Source organism: Merops nubicus, unplaced genomic scaffold, assembly GCF_000691845.1.
Source record: "Merops nubicus isolate BGI_N331 unplaced genomic scaffold, ASM69184v1 scaffold1924, whole genome shotgun sequence".
Classification (NCBI taxonomy): domain Eukaryota; kingdom Metazoa; phylum Chordata; class Aves; order Coraciiformes; family Meropidae; genus Merops; species Merops nubicus.
Genome location: NW_008604665.1, coordinates 78,843 through 96,138, shown reverse-complemented (window position 1 = coordinate 96,138; position 17,296 = coordinate 78,843). Strand labels below are relative to the sequence as shown.

The 17,296-nt window shown below is 39.1% G+C and overlaps 1 protein-coding gene across 1 annotated transcript; it reads left to right on the top strand.

Moving 5' to 3' along the window:
• The first annotated feature begins 1,304 nt into the window (after positions 1-1,304).
• LOC103771761 (pancreatic lipase-related protein 2-like) lies at positions 1,305-15,315 on the top strand. The gene is made up of 12 exons (XM_008939073.1): positions 1,305-1,343; positions 2,493-2,541; positions 4,005-4,159; positions 5,802-5,927; positions 6,889-7,023; positions 7,977-8,085; positions 8,883-9,002; positions 9,092-9,214; positions 11,557-11,672; positions 12,457-12,586; positions 13,923-14,034; positions 15,147-15,315. The coding sequence occupies exons 1-12, from the start codon at positions 1,305-1,307 to the stop codon at positions 15,313-15,315; spliced, it is 1,383 nt and encodes a 460-aa protein (XP_008937321.1).
• The last annotated feature ends 1,981 nt before the right edge of the window (positions 15,316-17,296 follow it).

Sequence of the window (17,296 nt, the reverse complement as noted above, 5' to 3'; positions counted from 1 at the left end):
AAAAAAAAGCAACAAAAAAAAACACTCCTTGAGCTATATACTAACCTTCCTTCTTAATTTTCTGCTAGGGTTATAGAGCACAGAGATAGAGGATTTTCTTCTACAATCTGCATCTGAAGAAATTAACCTTTCAAGGATAAGCAAAAAGAAAAAAAATAATTTTAAAAAAGAAAAGTCTGGAAATGTTTTTGTACGTAGAACTCTGAAGAATCACTTTAACCCAATTCATATTTGTATTTGCCAGATGTGAGATAATCCCTTCCACTGACTGATGACTTCTACCAAAAGGGAGTCTCCCCCTTGTGTACACCCTTGGCTTAGGAGATATCTAGTAGTCACCTAATATAATTAAAGAGTTTAACTTTAAAATGTTGAGATAAGAGTTTCTTATTTGTGTCTACAAAGAGTCATAGAATCATTTAGGGTGAAAAAAAAACTACACAAAGATTTCTAGGAAAGCCTCATCAGAAGTGGCAACATAATAATATAACAACAATATAATACTATGTGAAAAGACACAATTATCAAAATACTAAAAACTAAAATTACTGCAATTAATACAATTTAACTATGAAGAGTCATGGAGATTGGATGTAGTAACAATCTGCCCAAGGAACTATTCTCCCCTGCTGAAGGCATTTGTCATCTTTTCAAAGAAAAGTCAGGTAATATGTTCACTAGCAAAAATATAGATAAGAGCTACAAGGTGAACAAATAACAAATGAAAGACTAAGCAATTTTATTTTTTTTATCATGTTTTATCCTTCTGTCTTCTTTCTGCCTTTTCTCAGGTGACAGCTTAAACCTTGCAAACATACATGCTAGCTCAGCTCAAAACACTTTGTGTTTTGGTGTTGTAATGGTAGACTTGACTATCGAATATGAATTTGAAAACTTTGTGTAAGACTGTAAATTATTTAAGGGAGGGATCAGCTCCAGGAAGGATGGTTTTGCTTTTAAAACTCTGGAGTAGGACCCAAAAAATGGGCTGTGCTACAGTCTTCCAATGTGATGTCAAGTCACTTGAATCCCAACTTGGAAACACAGAGAAGAGTAGCCCAGCCAATGGCAAGAGCCTTGCTCCCAACTTTGAAAGGTTCTGTGTTTTTTTCAGGGTTTACATCACACTTCCCAGCACTTTTTAGCTTTAAAAATAATTACTGGTGGATGACAAAAACACCCTGTTTGAAACTTTGCATGAAAGAGGTGGAGTCACAAAGCAACTGGTCTGACCTGGTTTGTGTTATCTCAGCTGAAGTATGTTGACACAAGATCTCTTTTGGCACTAGCCTGCCAAGTCACAGATGCAGCTGGGAAGCCAAGTGTTGTGGAGTAGTGGTGAGGTGAGTGTTCCTCCACCACATGTCCTCAGACAGCAGGTGCAGTGCTGTCCTGCTTCACTCCAGGCTTCTCAACAGGCTTCTGCAAGGCTTGCTGCAATCAACAGAGAGGTGGACCCAAAGAACTTGCTTTGAGCTTTGCTTAGGTAAAAATGGGATGCGTTTGAGCCAAGAACATCTAAGGAACTGAAAAAAGGTGCATTGTGATAAGGTAGGGGTATTTGATGAGTGGTTGGAGGAGAGGAAATGGGAGCTTGAACCTGCAGTGGGTTTAACAGGGATGAATTCTTTGCGTCTGACACTGGGTTGTGGACTTCAGGGGACTGGGGGAACTGGGGAGGCTGGGAGTGAGGAGGTCAGGAAGGCCATGCAGGGCTCTGCATGTGTGTGGCTTAATGGGGAGTCAGGGTCAGATTTTGGAGTCTTCTAACTCTAAATTAAAAAATATAAAATTGGAGTCTCTAAAAAAATCTAATATTAGAGTTTTCTAAGAATCATCTTCTTTCCTTTGACAATAAGTTACTGCTTAAAAGGCTTTCTATCCTTCACCTTGAGGTAAATGGCTGGTTCAATTTACTCCAATACTTGCCTCTCAGCTGGTGGTTAAGTGATCAAGCAGATCCAGGCTGATAGCAGCAATCAACATGAGTTTTCAAGACTATCTATATGATTTGGAAACACAAGTTTACTTCTGGGTTCTTTTAAACACAATCACTGGATAGCAGTTCTATGAGTAACATTTCTCTCAAATGCTAGAAGTAACCTCAGTCTGTAAAAATATGTTCTTGCAAATCCTTTAAGAGTTTTATTTGATTGTCTGCAAATTGCAGCTCTACAGAAAAAAGAAAGCTCCTGTTTGTCAAGGTCAGGAAGACAATCTTAAAGAGATACTTTAAGGATATCCTGCATATGCAAAATCTCCATGGCAAACAGAAAGAATACCAAAGGAAAACCTGGGCTGAAAACCTCTTGAAATCTGGTTGTCTTTAAGGAAGTGTTGATTCTTTTTGGTCAAACTCTTTAAATTCCTGAAGTAATCCTGTGGCCACTGTGACATTTTAATTGTTTATTTTTAATGGGTCAAGGGTACCCTTAGGTGAATTCCAGGCTCTACTTTTAATAATGTTTGAATTGTGTTCTTATTTTCTTTAGATGTTTGCAGTATGGATCACTACTCTTTTTCTTCTCAGAGCAGCCAGAGGTAAGACACATGGATGATACAGTCTATAAATGGTAAAAAGTGTTGTGTGCAGCTCACACCAGAATTTCTATCTTTAAGAAAAAAAAAAGATGTGGTTTGGAAAAGATTTAACATGCTTCTTCATTAGGAGGACTGAGGTATATATTTGTCACATTTAACCTATTACTTTTTAATTCGGTAAAGGTTTTTGCAGCTACCACAAAGAATGAGAGTTAGAAAGGTATTTTTACATATGAATTGCTACTAAAATTATTCCAGAAGAGTTTCTCGTACACACTCTCAACCCACATCAACATTTTGGACAGCTACAACACTTGTAATGCCAGCCTAGGCACTTACTCTTTACAGCACTATGCAGAAAACAAGAAAACAGATCTGGTCCAGAACACCTCTTTACTGGTAGGAGAGAATAGTCAAACAGAAGTGGACATGAAGAAAGAGCAGCAAGAAATAAAAAGATACAGTCCAAAAGTTCAATGGCATCAGAGGAAAGAACCCTGTGAAAATGACTGGGGCACTTGTGAAGTCTCTAACTGCAGCTCCACAATCAAATCTTCTCTTTCTCTGGGTGTATTTCCAGTAGATATCACTCTCCTCCTATGTTTCATACAGAGCAATGAATAGAGTAAGTCACAGTCTGATGTAGTACAGAGCTGTCACTTATACTAGGTAATAATAGTTTCTCATTGTTTTCAGTATCCTTTTAATAGCAATAAAAATTATATGAGATTTCACAACCGTTGTGTTACAATATAAGCATGACATTTAATGGCAACACCCATATGTCATATTTGCATTATTATTGTATTAAAGCCACAGTAGAAATTGGGAAACTCTAGTCCTTCACACACAGACCACACTTCTCAAAGCTGTACTTTGCTCTAGGCTTCCCCTTAGATTTCACTGTATTGCTTCCACTAAAATCTTATGGTGATAAAAAAAAAGAGAGATGTTTAGCTTATGTTATGGAGCAATCAAAAGTATCTGTTTTAATACTTTGGTTTTCTTTTTTTACTTCTTCATGATTTGTTGCACAAGAAATAACAATTTAGATAATCCCTGGAACATCAGGACTAATTTGAAGGAGTGCTCTGTGCCTGCAGCAAAAACTGATTTGTTCTCTGGATCTGTAAAGGATTGAGATTTTATTGTCTTTTTCTGACAGCTGTGCTAACAAGACATTTGACCAAACACATCCTGCATTCTCCTGAGTTCATCAAGCTGAGCTCTACACTGTATCTGCAGCATGAATCAGTATTGAAGTTCAAGTCCTTGCTGCATGCACAAGGCACAAGAACACAACCGAGTCCCTTACTGAAAATGAACACAAGTGCCATCCTGATCTGAAGCAGCACCTTCTGTGTCCCCTGCATAAACACTATCCTGCCAGCTTCTTGGCAAGTGGTGGCAGCCTAACCTGCCAAGGTTCCCACAACACTAACGTTTTCCTTTGCACACTCCAGGAATAGAAGTTTGCTATGACAGGCTTGGATGTTTCACAGATGACGCCCCTTGGTCTGGGATCCCAGGGAGACAGCTGGCAGGCTTGCCCAGCTCTCCAAAAGATGTGAACACCAATTTCCTTCTTTACACTAGAGACAACATCATGAAACACCAAGTAAGAAACTGCTTTGGTTTTAAATACTGATAGTATACAACACGTTCTGCAAAATTATATGAACGGTTTATTTCTCCCATATTTTTGCTCCTAAGTCTCCCAGGAGAAGCCTTAATTCTATATGATACATGAACAGCCCATCATAATTTCCTTCCATCTTTTTTCTGTTTCCTTATTTCAGCTCCCTTATGAGCCAGGTATATTTACAACATATTAATCACAGACTTCTAACACAAGTCATCTGAGATATTTTGTATGTCTATTACACGCCTCTCTACAGTAAACTGATGGCCCAAATTCAGTTTCAGAAGGAAGCAACCAAAAAGAGAATGAAATGGGGATGGGAAAAGAAAACAAATATTAATCATCTTTTTGAAAGTCTGTGACTGAGGGAAAAGAGACTAAAAAGCTGAAGACTTGGTAATACATACCACGGAGAGAGCTTGGAGGTTTCTCTGTAAGAGAGATGAACCAGGTTATCCCTCATGAAGACACATCAGGTGAACTGTAGAGACATCAGACTTGGGAGCTGTATGGAGGAAAAAAAATAAAAAGGGGAGCCTGCAGGGCTGTTTAAGATGGATCAAATGGGAACACAGAAAGACGCCAGCAGTGTCAGCCCTTTCCTCTGGAGATCAGCAAGTACTGGGCAAAGCTCACAGCAGGACACTCAGGGTGTTAGAGGTGGCTGGGCTGGGCTTGTCCACAGCATGAAGCAGTTTTGTGGAGCTATAGACTAGTCTGGTGAAAAAACAAAAATGCCCATAAGAGAGTGTGAATTTTATTTGGACAAAGAACAAGAAAAATTAAGCTAATTAATATGAAAAAGGGGGGAGGGAGGGGTGGAATTTGTTTCTGTTGTTGGCATTCATTAAATGAAAAATGCTTCATAGTTATTTTTTTAAAATATAAATGGCAGTCACAGACAGTGGAGGTGTTTAATGATTTCTCCTGTTTGGGTCACCTCAGAAAACATCCAACACCTCTAGCTGAGAGCCTATGAGGTTTTGACTTTAATCAGTCTTTCACTGAAGGTGAGATGTGTGCTATTTACTACATAACATCTTTTAAGACTAGAAAACAAAAACAAAAAATAAGTAAGAGCCAAGTTTTAAAGCAACCCAGTATTCAGAATGTCTTGAAAAGGGAATAATGCCTTCTTTCTCAGTAAACCCTCAAATAACTACAGCCTCTGATGTTGTAAGCCATTGGTGGGCTTTCTCATAAAATATAAATTAGCTTAAAGGTGAGGGTTTAATCTTCAAAATAAAAAGAAAGAAAAATAGGTAGATTTGAAGTCAAACACCTAATGCCTGGCAGAAGATGCTACCTTTGTATTTCTATGGCCAAGTTTGATAAAATCTTGTATTTACATGGCATGTTGTACCAATGTATCTCAAAGCCTTGTGCAAAGGATTCCTGTATCACTAGCTCAACCAATCAGAGGAAATGAATAATTTCTTGAAGTGATTTATTGATATCTCCCAGCAAGGCAGCTTACAAGTGAGGAACAAGACCCATCTCTTTAGAGTCCAGAACTATACCTTAACTGTTGGGGTACTCTGCCCTGTATCAAATATATACTGGCATGGAGCAGTCACAGCCTTGTTGACTTGTTTGTTGGTTGTTTTTTTTGACACAGAAAATTTCTGCCATAATCCCGTCAACTATTAAAGCCTCAAATTTCCGACCACACAGGAAAACTCGCTTCATTATACATGGCCACCTTGTTGGAGCAGATCTCTCCTGGATAACAAATATATGCAGGGTATGGTATGACTATCACCTGACAGTCATTTTACTTGTATTTCAAAGTGCAAATACCTACATCTCCCCATTAACTGGCTTAAATTCCCACATAAAATTTAAATCTCTGTTACCTTATTAAGTCAAAGAAAACATAAGGGAAAAAACCTGAGAATGAAGTTCAGTTCCACATGACCACTCTCTCTTTCCTATCTGGGAGTAATAGTCAGCCTAAGCTAAGAGCTAAGTGCCCTTTTCCTGCATTCACCTCTGCAGGGAAAGCTATCATTAATTCTTTTTTTTAATTCCTTGCCAATAGTAAAGAGCAAAAATAGTCACTTTTCTCACCTTAGCAAAAGGTCAAAATAAACATTGCAGTTTGAGTGAGGCGTTTGATCTGATAAAATCAAAACACTTTGTTCAGCAGATTGGTTTGACTTTATTTAGGCACATCTCAAAAATGAAATTATTTCAAGGAAGAAAAATCCAAATGTTCCGTTGCCAGAAGAGTAGAAACAAAATATTGTGGTTAAAATATATGAACTTTGGGGCTGAACAACTCAAGCACTTGAATGCAGGTTAATGAATCCTTTTAGATGACGCAAGCATGTAAATTTTGAAGAATTAAAGCTTGGACAATAAAAAAGAAGTCATGCTATCTTCTTTTTCTAACTGGAGTACTGTCATTAAGAGAAGGCGATACCCTTCAGGCAACCAAGGCATCTGGAATGGAAAACAGAACTGAAGCAATCTTCTGTGGCTTTTTAGTGTTCAAAGCACTGCCTCCACTCTGCCTCCATGTGTTCATTCTTCAGTATTACTAGAAATTAATATACTGAAGATGTGTTTTTACCAATCTCACACACACCCACACAAAAGAGTCACCAGCTACAGCAAAACACAGTATTGTTTGCATACACCCTGCTGCGACTGTAATTCATGCTCGTTGGCTTCTGTTCTCCTGTTCTCACGTTTTCCACCAGTTCATGTTTCACACAGAAGATGTGAACTGCATTTTGACCGACTGGCGAGGCGGCTCCAGTGGTTTGTACACCGACGCGGTGAACAACGTCCGCATCGTGGGGGCTGAGCTGGTGTACCTGGTGAACCTTCTTGAGGTAACACTACCCGTGGAATGGGAAAGCTGGCACGTGGGCTGGATGGTAAAGACTGTGTTCAGGATGGCACCTTTACGTTAGATGCAATAGAGTCAGGAAGTACAGAGGTACTCAATACCGCAGCTGAAAATGCCATAAAAAGCCTCTAATCCTTCACAAATGGCAATACCTACTTTAGTGTCAGACCACAGGTAAGGATGTCCCTAAAGTCTTACAGGCCACAGTTTCAGAAAATTCTGCTCTTGATGGGCTTCTTATTGGATAGGACACCAGACTGGAGACTGTCTGATACAACTGGCAGGGCGAGGAGCATTAATAGATCAATACAGTTAAAACATCCCTCTGTGGGTCACATCCTGCCTCCTGCAAGAGCTGAAGCACAGCACAGAGAAGCCACTCTCCTGCAGGTATCAATGTCAGGCTGTCCATACAGAAGCTCAGCTGAGCCTGGCACACCAGCAGCGCTCCTGACATGGTCCTCCCTGTCCTGCAGGACCTGTGTGGTGGAGGATCTCCACACCAGAGCAGCCACATGATTCACACAGAGGGTATGCCACAGACAAAGACACTGAAAACAGCTCCACCGCAGACCACAACCCTGACCACACAGACGACTTTGGGGGTGAGGCAGTGGGGTCATTGGCCTTTTGGATAAAAAAAAATTCTAGGTGCAAATCAGTGTAAATCTAGGGGAGATAACTGCAGAAATTCCTCCTTCATTTTTTTCTGCCATAAGGGCCAACTCCTGACAGAGATTACAGCCTGCCAGAGGTGTGATGTAAGAGGGGATGGGATAGGTTTGGAACAGCTACCACGACCCACAACAGTAACTTCCCACCCAAGACACTCCTTTCTGTCACCTGCTGGTCTGGTCATGGGGCCATGATGCAGTGCCACAGGCTTTTATCCCTCACTTCACACACTTGGTTTCTCCTTTCCATGCATCTTCACAGAAGGACTATGGCTACTCTCCTGCTGACATTCACTTCATCGGCCATAGTCTTGGAGCACACGCCGCAGGGGAGGCAGGGAGAAGGAAACCTGGCATTGGAAGAATAACAGGTACTGAAGCTATCTCAGCTGATGAAGCTTTATACTTTCACACAATTTAAAAGAACTGAAGAAACACTGCTGGCTTATGAACGCACAATACAGACCACAATGGGCTCGTTTGCCACAATTAACAGGATACAGCTAGGATGCTGCACACCTACACAGAGAGTTAGTAGCCACACAGAGAGACAGCATCATAACACACTCACACAACACTTATTCTAAAGGCTCATTGTTTTCTGCTTTCCTTCCTCCTCCAGTCAGTGCTCTCCTCTGCACAGACACTGCCCTGACTAAGCTGTGTACACAGTAAACAGTCACATGAGCAACTCAGGAAATGAGGAGCTGACCTGTGCTGCTTTAGCCTCAAAGACAGCTCACTGACACTGAAGTAGAGAGGTAACATTTTTAACCAAGATCTGTTGGAAATAATAATAGATTTTTAACCAAGTAAAATTTCTCTAACAAATCTTACACTCTGAGTAATATATCAAAGTTTCAAATTTTCCACTAATATAGGAAAAAAAAAAACCATCAAAACAACCAAACACTCAAACCTCTTTTATAAAATTGTTCTCCAACAGTAAATCAAACACCCAGCAGCATTTTACTGCCTCCAGCAGTACCTTTTACAATGCCTCCAACCACCCTTCTATTAAAAGCTTGCTTTTATTTTGCTGGCTGTGGACTACAAAATGGATTTTTATATGTGGAGTAAATGCAGAAATGTAATGACATGAAGTGTACACACACTGTATGTGATCAGATATACATCGTATTACTTAGGTATATCTCTATTTATTTAGGTTTGGATCCAGCTGGGCCCCTTTTCCAGTACACTCCCACAATGGTTAGACTGGATCCTTCAGATGCAAAATTTGTTGATATAATTCATACTCATGCTGGTCATCTTTTCTTTGACTTTGGTAAGTTTTCACACAAAGACTGACACAAATACAGAGGTCAGCCACAGCATACCTGAGAGTGGTCAGCTTTGATTCACTGTGCATTTCAGCTCCAGGGATTCTTCAAACTTGTGGCCACCTGGATTTTTACCCGAATGGTGGGAAGAAGATGCCAGGATGCAAGCAGCTTCGTGTACCTCCTGCAACTCGGAATATCAATGACCTTATGAGAGGTAAACACATTTTAAAGAAGTAATACCTCATTATAAGCTACAGTTAGAAATAAAGGCTAGGTTAAGGTGAAGCCTTTTGAATGTATATATTATTTATATAGATCAGATTTGTCCTAGGAGGGAAAGGTGAGAGGAGAATGTTCAAAAATAGAAGATATAAAGCTGCCTGTGAAATAACCTCCAATTTACTTTTATACAAACCCAGGCAAATTCCAGATGAAACGTAATTTAAAGCATGTAGACTTCTTCATCACAAACTGTACAAGAGCCTGCCACTGTGCTGACTGACCGACCTCAGGGGGAATTCCATACATGAAGGAATGTTAAAATTTCATTCAAGGATAATCCAGAAATGTGTAATTTAAAGTCTGAGCTTCCCTTTTCCCCTGAAAGATACCGGTCCCAGTATTACTGGGGTTAGACAGTCTCTCCTGTGTCATTAACAGCTTTAGTGTCTTCAAAGGGAACAGCACAAGGTTAAAAATACAGAAGATGATAAAATGACTGGTCCATTGGTAGTTCATGTTCTTCAAAGAAAGCTGGGCAGTTAATCAGAATTACCCTGGGATCCAGTACAATAGATCCCCCAAATCCTGTCTTCTGATCCTAACCTACAGAAATGAGAACATCTGTTATTCACAGCTAAATATTTTTAAATCCCTGTCACAAGTTAACTAATTAGCTTTCAAAAACGCTCTTAGAACTTGTTGGAGAACTTAGTAAGAAAGAGGACTGAAAGCTGGCTGTGCATGAACTCACTTGGTACTGAAACACTTTCCATTCGGATTGCTAAGAATGTCTGCATTTTCAGAAAAAAAAATAGGTATTTTTCAGAGACATTTCACAAGGCTATTTGCAATGTTTTGTGGTGAAGAAGTTCAGCTCTATTGAACATGAGCAGTTGGAGTTGGTTGTTCATGCAACTCCAAAAATAGAGACAGCCTTAACTCCTGCCTCTTGGTTAAACCTTACTTTGTACATATCTCTTCTGTTTGATAATATTTACATTTATGTAGTGCTTTTATGTATGAATTGCTTTAGAAATGCTATTTAGCAACTCATTTCTACAGCTTTTGAAGTAGCAGGGAGAGAAGTATTATGTTCCCATTATATAGATGTTAAGTGAATTTAGCACTAGCACAAAGTAAGCCAGGCATAAGAGGTGAGGTTTTTCAAGTTAAAAACACAGACCCTTCTGAATTAAAGAAGGAACTATAAAGAAAACATACTCAGGAAGCCTTGAGGATGCAGATTATTTTCAAGCAAAACAGAGAAAAACAACTTTTCAGAGGGTTTTTGGTATGGATTTTTTCTTTCCTGCTGTAAAGTGCAATGTATCCCCACTGGTCAGCACTAGCTGGTCCGTCTTCAAGAGGCATAAGTATTGACAGGGGGGTGAAATTCTGATTTCACTATAAACTGTGGCAGCTTGCAATTATTTAGTGCCTCCAAGGCTTCACCCTGTGATTAGGCAAGTCCACATGCATGCTGAAGGAGAGTAGAGCTTATTTTTATACAACCTAACTTAGTATGTTGTGCTTTGATAAAGGAGAGACTTCAAGGCCACCACTTGTTGCAAGGGACCTGTAAATATAATCCAATGAGCACTTTCTTCTTTCCTGTACTGACTGGTTATAAATTTCACACTGATGGGAAAATGTATTTGTTTCAAATAATTCTCACAAAACCAAGGACACTGCCCAACATCTTGCTCTTCAGAGCATTTCACAGAATCACCATGAACAAATCATCCCAGAATTTCTAGAGCTTAAAAACACTGAAAGCCCCTGAAATTAAAATAATTACTACAATTACCTTTCATTTTAGAAATGAGTGGAAACTATGGTTTTACAAATACATGTTGCAATAATGGCAAGCAAATGAAAACTCCTTCCTGGTAATTACTATATGCTTTACAAACACTATAGGTATGAATTATTCCAGTCTTTGAAATATCAAAGGAAAGTTTTCTTAAATCCTCCTCAGTTCTCATGCTACAGTATAAGCTGTTAAGTACACGTAACAGGACAGGAGGTTATGCAAGGTCCACCTTGGTGCATCTTCACCTCTGTTAACTTCAGCTTGAGCATAGGGACACAGATTGGAACCTACCTCTTCTCCACAAAAAAAAAAAATATATGTAGTCATAAGTACACTTTTTACTATAAAATCAAATTATTCACATTTTAGACGTTGTTTAATTATTAGCATGTTTTTAATCTGAGACACTACAAATGCTTTTGAGAAAAAAAAAAAAAAGAAACACCACCACAAGTGTTTCTTTAGCATGGACTTTATGTTAATGTATAGCTTTAATAATTTTTACCTCGTCTTTTCCCCAGCATACAGATCTGTTGGATGTGGACATAAAAGAAGTCTCCGGTATTATGCTGAGAGTATTATCAGTCCACAGGGGTTTGTTGGGTATCGGTGTGAAACATACCGAGCTTTTGTACTGGTAAGTACCAGGTACAGATTTATCTGAGGGGCTGTAGCCCTGCCCTTCTTCTCTCAATACTTTCTGGAACAAATTCTACGCTCTGGATCATGGGATAGAGGGGGAACTATGCAGACTCTCTGCCTACCTTCAACCAGACCATAACCAAGAAATGCAAAACATAAAAGCAGCAAACTCAAAAAAAAGAAAAACAAATCCATTAAATATAAACATAGAGACAGTTACAAAGGGAGAGGTTAAGAGTCCAACGAGAGGCAGTGGCTGGGTCCACCTTTTGTGTAGGTCAGCCATACGAGACACTCTCTTTGAAGGGAGTCCATCTAAACCTGGTGGAACTCACCACCAAGAGGACAGCCTCTGAATTTCAGACATATTTAAACATCTGTATACGCAGTAAACAAGCAATAAACTCCCCAAAAGAATGAGTATGGTACTGCAGATAAGTTGTTCATGTTTGTATCAATGTTGTCAAATAACTTGAAAGTCTGTTGTAATTCAGAACCTGAAAACCTCAACCCTGTGCAATGTAGTGATGTGAGGGAAAAGTTTTTTTTCAATCTGATAACAAACAAGTGATGATGATCATTTAACCTTTCATTCATTTAAGCCCAAATAACCAAAGATCCAGAAATATCAGTTCCTACAGGACCTCCCAAATGTCAAAACTGAACTAAGTATAACTATGCTATTTTTCCAACTGAGTTGAAATACCTTAATTTCTTAAACTTTAAGAATCGAATTTACACCAGATAATGTCTTGTAACAGATTCTTATTTTCCGTCAGGGACACTGCTTCCCATGTCCAAAGGAAGGATGCCCACTGATGGGTCATTATGCGGATACGTTTTTACATAAAACTGAAAAAGAAGAGCAAAAGGTTTATTTAAACACAGGGCCCTCCCCTCCATATGCTCGTAAGTTTTGAGTGGTGAATTTTGAGTGGTGAATTCTAAAGTGGCGATTTCTACAGAGAACTGCTGGATTTAATGGGCGGTACCAAGCATAAAATCTAGTTTCAGGTCTGCTCAGAACATGCAGTACCAGCATTATTTGGGAAAGGCTGAGATAGCTATAGAAACAGATCAAATGATGCTGACCTCTAAGTTAGAAACCTTGCTAAAATTTTGTTAATTAAATGATGGCTTTAAAAATTCTATAAAGCAGAATATGGGAGGAATGCTATGCTGAAAGTGCAAAATTTCAAACTTAAAAAAAAAGTTACATTGGTTTTATTGACAAAAATTTACAAAACTGGATCATTTCAAGATATTTTTGCAAAGCTCAAGTCAAAACAGCAGGGAGTAATAAAAAATATAGTTTTAATTATGATTAATATAGAAGCAGCCACAGAAATGGGAAAATTCATAAATAAATTGTAAACCATCACAGATGATGAACTGCAAGGGCAATAAATGAGAGAGGGCCTTTGAGGTCCTTTGTCACTAGGCACTAAAATATGAAAGCAAAATTAAGAAAAACAAAATCTCCATATCATGCCTCCAAAAGAGCAAAAAGTCAAAATATTAATTTGAGTGTAGAGAAAATAGCCATTTATCAAATCTTAATGAATACATTACTTTCAAATTTATAAACTATTGAGTTTACACAAATTATAGCCTGAACCCAAATACAACCTTATGAAGCAGCTGAAGAGATTCTAATTTTAATAGCCTGAATTAAAGCCAGTACATATACTTCCCAAAGCTGGCTGCTTGAAATCAATATGTGCTATTACATCGGAGACCCTGCTGCTGCCTTAGAAACACATGGAAGGTGACAGGATTTCCTGACAGCTGTCAGGCTGTACACAGGTATAAGAAAAACCCCTAAACATTCCATATATCAGGATCATCCTGGGGAAAGAGCCAGTTTTGTTTAATATATCTTTTAACAACACAGCAGTTCAGTCAAACACACCTCAGAGTTGAGAGCTGACATCCTACCCATGAGACACCCCCAAACTGTTCATAAGTATGAGAAATTATGAAATTAAAAGTGAGGCCAAGTGGAAAAGCAAGGTACAGTATTTGCCGTGGCAGATTAAATAGTCAGCAGTCAGCAGGGCAGCAAAAATTGGATTTGAGATTTGGACCACTGTCAAGGAAATTAATGCTACCAGAATCAGACAGAGCTAATGCTTTCCTTAACAAAGAGTGACTTTCCCTGAAAGGCATTGAAATGTATAAGAACTTTTACCATTAGGAAAGAAATCTCCTTAAAATCGTAATCTATTTAATTTTACTTTCAAAGGCTGGCGAAAAGAGATACATGTCAGAATATCTGGAACAGAAACCATGAAGGCAAATATAGACGTAGCCTTGACTGGAACTAACGGGATCAGGAAAAAATATACAATTGACAAGTAAGTTTAACATGACTGTTAAAAAAAAAAAGGCTCTATCATTGTTATGTTGAATTTATACACAGCTATTTTACATGTCTCATCTTGTTCTATGTGAACTGTGATTTGCACTGTTAATAAAAGTAGCTGATAAGTGGTTAAAGTTCCTCATGCTCCAAATCGTGGTCAAAATCTGCCTGCTGGTCTCTCCTGGTCTGTATTTTTTTTTCTTCTTTAAGGATGACTCTTAGCTACCACCAAGCCTATGCTCTGGGCTGAAAAAGCCAGTCAAGTGAAAGCCTGTAATGGGATCCACAAGAACCTCCCTAAATAAGCATGAATGGTGTTTCCTCTACTTTCTCAACTAAGGTTAATATAGAGACTTTGTGGCCTTCACCAATTTGCCTGGCTGATATCTGCACCATAGACTTCAACCAAAGCAGGGGGAGAAAAGTGACTTTTAGTTCTCACAACAGCCTCCTTGTATTCAGGATAAATTCTGTTAGGAGAGATGAGGTACCCTCAGCACCAACACAACAGCTTCAGGAAAGGCAAAAATCACAATACTGATTTTGAGGAAGAACACAACTAAAATATGAATGAGCTATTGCTTCCTAATTCTTACACAAAAAAAGTTAAATGAAAAGTGCAGTTCATATACATATATATACATATATATATAATATATTTTAAGTTTAGCCCTGTTACAAATTTTGCCCAAAAATGCTTTTTATATAATTTATGTATGAAAAATCTAAGGTCCAAGAACTTTCTAAAAGACTTTGGTATAAGACTTTACTGACTAGTCAGCAGAGAGAACAGAACTTGATGCTTCTGGACCTGAGACATGATACTCTACAGCATGAGCTGAAAGACTCAGGTCTGCATGAGGCTCTCCATGAAGAACCCTGTGGTTCCCCAAAGAACATATTCTCCAAGGAATGTTCTAAGTTAAAATTTTGGCTAACATCCCTGACTGGTAATTCTTGGGGGAAAAAAAATTATAATAGTATTCAAAGCTTCAATTCTCATAGCATCCCACAGTTCATCTCTCTTTCTGCCTTAACTGTAGCACTTTTTTCCCTCATTTGTAAAGAACACAGAGCATCATTTCTGTGCTTTTCTTTTGGCAGGGGAACTTTCAAACCAGGCAACACATACATGAACTACATTGATACAGAAATTTCTGGGAACATTTCAAAAGTTGAGTTCCTCTGGAAAAAGCATCTAGGTCATGTAGATAGAGGCTGTATGGGAGCTGAAGAAGTCACAATAACATCTGGGGAAAATGGGAATGTGTGAGTACACAGTCTAATGGTCTTCCATTCTTTGGGTCTGGGAGGGAGAAACAACAAACAAATAAAACAAAACAAATGAAAACTAAAAAAAAAAAAAAAAAAAAAAAAAACAGAGAAAAGAAAAATGGATAAAATACTCCAAACACCTTTGCATGGTATCACGTTCTGTAAAACAAGTTGGTCTAACCCTCATTTTGTGGCAGTACTTGGGTGTTTGGCTGACTAGGTACTCCCAGCAGCTCAGCAATGCAGCCAGGCTTCCCCAAAAAACAGAAATACCAAATCTGAAGTTCCGTGGGGATGTACCCCTGTATTTGTAACAAAGGTACATGGTTTTCTTCTGAATTGCAGTTTCATGTGCCTACATCTCCAGCGGCCCACCGGCTCATAGCACAGCACATCAGAAAGGGCTCTGCACAGTGCAGCAGTTCAGTTGGCTTGGCAAGGTACTTGAGGCTGACTCCACCCTGATCCCATGGACCAGGCACCCACTGGCATCTGCATTACACTAGGTACACTCTGGAGCACACCTCCCAGTTTAGTTTTAACCAAAATGAATCCAGCTGATGTGTCCCAATACCACTCCATCATGCAAAACAAAGTGTGGTAAGTAGGCAAAATGGAGTGAGAGATTCCCTTCAAAAGTGCATCCCTGGTCCAAATCAAAACACTAATGGAGTCTGAGCATAAAGGCAAACATCTTAAATTTAACAATTAGTCACTAACCAGTAATTCTTTAAAAATTACTTGATAACACATGCTTTATGTTCTCAGTCTACTAGAATTCATGCTTTGACCTAACATGAAATAAAAATAGGATTGATATTTATTACCTTGGGCTGCTGCTAGGACTATGCCCCATTGTGCTGAAAGAGATCTCCTTAAACTCTCTCTCCCTCTCCAGGTCTGTGTTCTGTGGCTGTGGCACCGTGGGGCAGAGCAGGTGGCAAGCCCTGGCACCTTGCTGAGGCTGGGTGAGGGACACCGTGCCTGTCGCCTGTGGCAACCCTCACTGTCCAGAAGAGGACACTGCAGACAGCAGCGAACCATTAACAAGGCTCCTTCAATAAAGTATGAAAAATTTGCCCAGCCCACTGCAAAAGCTCTATTTCCAAATTAGTGTTTTCAGCTTTTATCCACACAAGAGAGTTACACTTCTGTGAATTCTAGTTACAATTACATGTATTTTACTAGTAACACACACAGGCAGTGTGATTATATTTCAGAATCAAGGGGGAAAATAACAACATAGGAAAAAAAGTCCTAGCCTATTTCCTCTTGAAATACATTTATTTATCTCAGGAGGAACAAAAAGAAAGACAAGGTGGGGGGGGGGAAAGAAAAGAAGGGGGGAAAAAAAAGAAAAGAAAAAAAGTAGGGGAAGAAAAGAAAAAAAAAAAAAAAAAAAGGAGCACGGAGAGCCAAATTCTTTCACAGTGCCTATTTGTTCAGGAGAAGATGCTTGCATGCTTTCAGAAGCATCAGATTGCTTCTGTGTCAGGAATGTGAGGAATAATTTTAAGTACAGAAATTATCAGGGTCTGAATGGAGCTGCCTGATGTCCCTCCTTCCTGAAGAACACATTTAAACAACACTTCAGCAGCACATTCAAAAGACTGCTTAGGACCTGGGACTGCATACAGAGTTGTACTGTAGACCCTGAGAAGCTACCATCAAAGCTCACCATGTGTCAAACAGGACAGCTAAACGTACAACAAAATATTGGACTGTTGCCTTTTTTCTAGGAAAGAACTCAGTGACATGGTCCTATTCTGCTCTGCTGAGCTGGGACTCTCTCTGTACCTGAAACAGGCATCTTCTTTATCAAACCTATATTGCACTATTGAGGACCTTCAATTTTCTGACAGCCTTCAAAGTAACTATTTCCCTCTTACCAGCGAAGCTTAATTTTCCACCTTCACCTTGGCTTTCTGAAGCCACTGAAGTTCAGGCCTGAGGTGTATTATTTGCTTTGCTATACAGCA